This window comes from Condylura cristata, unplaced genomic scaffold (genome assembly GCF_000260355.1).
Source record: "Condylura cristata isolate star-nosed mole 26May11 unplaced genomic scaffold, ConCri1.0 scaffold00033, whole genome shotgun sequence".
In the NCBI taxonomy this organism is placed as follows: Eukaryota; Metazoa; Chordata; class Mammalia; order Eulipotyphla; family Talpidae; genus Condylura; species Condylura cristata.
In genome coordinates, this window is record NW_004567134.1 from 16,435,627 (window position 1) to 16,438,350 (window position 2,724).

General features: G+C 69.7%; 2 protein-coding genes across 2 annotated transcripts in view; both read right to left on the reverse strand.

Annotated features, from left to right (window-relative positions):
- Positions 1 to 2,399, reverse strand: part of IL17RC (interleukin 17 receptor C) — a 10,932-nt gene extending 8,533 nt beyond the window's left edge. The window contains exons 1-7 of the mRNA XM_012732088.1: positions 2,108 to 2,399; positions 1,808 to 1,829; positions 1,493 to 1,645; positions 1,223 to 1,297; positions 1,037 to 1,146; positions 272 to 383; positions 21 to 65 (exon numbers count right to left, since the gene is read on the reverse strand). Of these exons, the coding sequence (XP_012587542.1) occupies positions 21 to 65; positions 272 to 383; positions 1,037 to 1,146; positions 1,223 to 1,297; positions 1,493 to 1,645; positions 1,808 to 1,829; positions 2,108 to 2,212 (622 nt within the window). The 5' untranslated portion in view covers positions 2,213 to 2,399. The remainder of the gene's footprint in view (positions 1 to 20; positions 66 to 271; positions 384 to 1,036; positions 1,147 to 1,222; positions 1,298 to 1,492; positions 1,646 to 1,807; positions 1,830 to 2,107) is intronic.
- A 153-nt stretch (positions 2,400 to 2,552) lies between these two features.
- The window catches only part of IL17RE (interleukin 17 receptor E), a 14,113-nt gene continuing 13,941 nt past the window's right edge, over positions 2,553 to 2,724 (reverse strand). Inside the window, 1 exon segment of the mRNA XM_004695898.1 lies at positions 2,553 to 2,668. Coding sequence (XP_004695955.1) covers positions 2,553 to 2,668 — 116 coding nt within the window.

Genomic DNA, 2,724 nt, shown 5'->3' on the forward strand with positions numbered 1-2,724 from the left:
GCCCTGGCTCTAGCCCCTACCCCTGCAGCTCTGGATGCTGTCCCGGACTTCCAGCCCCCTGCAGTCTGGGGAGAGATCACAGAAAAGCCGCTGGTGGGGCTGGGGGCTGAGAAAAGAAAGGGGACAATCCAACCCCTGGGGCGCTCCCAGCCCCCCCCCCCATGTCTGCGCAGAGCCCAGAGCACCTCCCCAGGGGTCTTGCCCTGGCCTAGGAGGCCCGGGGCTATGCCCAGGTGGGAGCAGGTGGGCTGGAAGCGGGCACGGCGCTCACCGGGCAGCTGCTGTGTCAGGTTGACCTCCTGCTGGTACCGCGGCTGGGTGGAGGCCCAGATGTGCACCTCGGCCCCCAGAGCGGCCTCAAAGCAGTCGAACACGACAGAGCCCTGTGGGGAGCGGAGGAGGCCGGAGGCTGGGGCTCAGGTCCAGGCCGAGGCCTGGGGTCCCCCGTGTGCGCCTCCACACCCCCCCCAAGCAATGGCTCTGCACACTGCCAGGCCCGAAATTCCGCCCGAGCGCCAAAGCACACCCCTTTAGTTGCGGGGCCCACAGGCGGGGCAAGGGCCTTGCTGCTGGAGCCACCGCCCTGACCTGGATCCTGTGGCCCAAACCAGGGTGCTCAGACACCCCAACACAGATGTGGGGTGGCACTGTCCCTCCCCCTCCCCAGAAGTGGCTCCCAGGCCAGAGCCTGCAGGCCCAGACGGGTTACCCCTCCCACCCCGCGTGATCCCCCAGACAGGAGAACCCTGCACCCACACCAGGGGGCACAGACCCGGCCTCAGCCTGGCCTCCGGGAGCCAGAGAAGGGGAAGGGCCCCCAGGGTGGCGGGGGAGCCTGCAGCTCGCCAGAGGAAGGGGAGGCTGAGCTGCTGAGACTCCAGTGGGGGGCCCCCCAGGCCTGAGGACAGTCCTGCCCCCCTTCACAGACAGGGAAGCTGAGGGGGAAGGCTGATAGGGCTCGCCCAGTGCCCTGCTCAGTCAGGACTCAAGGAGACGGCGCCTGGGCCCTGGAGGGGCGGCCAGGGGCTGCACTCACCACAGAGCGGTCAGGCCGCACCAGCACAGCGGGCGCCTGCACCTCCAGCAGGACGCAGCGTGAGAAGGGGGGTGTCTGGAAGGACAGTGTGACCTGGGCCTGGAGGGAGGCTGCGGCACAGACGGGGTGCTCAGGCGGGAGCCAAGCCTGGCCCGGGCAGCGGGGCAGGCCAGCGCGTCTCCTCACCGTTCCTGGCCTCCTCGGACGCTGGGTCAGCGGCTGCCCCCAGCGCTTCCTCATCTCGCAGCCCTTCCCAGGGGCCTGGAGGGAGCCCAGAGCAAGGCCCGTTCAGACCCTCCGCCTGGGCTTAGCTTCCTTCCAGAAAGCCCAGTGCTGGGCAGCAGGGGCCAGGCCGGAGCCTGGGGGGGTAAGACCAGGCTGACCAGGGGCTTCCGGGAGGACCTCGCGGGCATCCCAGACACGCTCGCGGGGGGCGCCCGGCCGGGACGTGCTCACCGTGCACAGCCAGGTGGATGATCACGCGCACGCACAGCTCACAGGCGGACTCCCCGCGGCACCTCTGCACCAGCTCTGTCTGCAGGCCCGTGGGCACCAGCACGGGCCCCGGGGCCGGCTGCAGGCTCCCAGGCAGGCACAGCAGGTCGCCATCTGCAAGGGCGAAGGGCGGGGCGACAGCCCTCAGAACCCAGAGTGGCTGCACCTGACACCCGCAGGGGCCAAGGAGCTCATGGCCGCTGCTGGCGAAGGGCCGGGCAGCCCCTGCCTCACGCCCTCTGCCAAGTCCCGTTCTCTACCAGTGGGGGTACTCACCCCAGAGGTGGCAGGACAGGCCCTGGGGAGGAAAAGGAGAGCCGGGCTTGAAGCGCGCCGCTGATCATCTCTCCCGCGGGAGAAGCCCCCCCACGCCCCCCTCTTTGTGGGACTCCCTGTTCTAGGTCCCTCCCAGAAGAAGGCAGACCCGGCATTTGCCCCTTCCGCCGGCCTCATGCTCCAGTAACACCAGACAGACCAGCCCGGGCGGTTCCGGCCGTGGCAGTGACAGGAGCCAGGTGAGGGCATTGCCCGCTTCAGACTCAACCCTGAGCGTCCCCCCCACCGGCCCCCACTCACCAGAGAGCAGCGGGCAGTGTCCTGGAGCCCCACCAGCTTCTCCAGAGAGAGGACCCCTGGGCTTCGGCCTAGTGCCAAGGACAGCAGGAACCAGGGCACAGGCATCTTCCAGGTGCTAAGTGGCACCGCAGCCGGAGGCCCTGCCTGCCCCCCCAGAGGGGGGGCAGACACCCCACAGCTGCTCCCACTCAGCCCCGTGCCTGTGGGTCGGAGGGGCCAGAATCCCTCCCAGCCTCGGGTCCCAGGCCGGGCAGCTCAGCCCTCCAGTCCCGGAGTGGGCGAGTGCTTTCGGTTTGGCTCCAGGCAGCCGGCTGTGTTCCCGCCCCGCCCGTCCCTCCCTCCCACACAGGCCTGGAGCCTGCTGCTGGGACTGGGGAGGTGCCCTCTCCTCTTTCCTGTCTCCTCCTCCTCTGCTGCCGAGAGCCCCTGGATGAGGAGGGAGCGCTCAGGCTGGGATCCCACAGGAGGGGGGCTCTGAGGGTGCCCTGAGCACCTGGGCCACCCCGGGCCTTTTCCGCTTCCCGTGCCGCACTGGGCTCTTGGTGCCCACCGGCTCCCTTCCTGAGCACCCCAGTTCCCATCACTTACCCCGGGGCCTCACTGACCCTCTGTGGGGC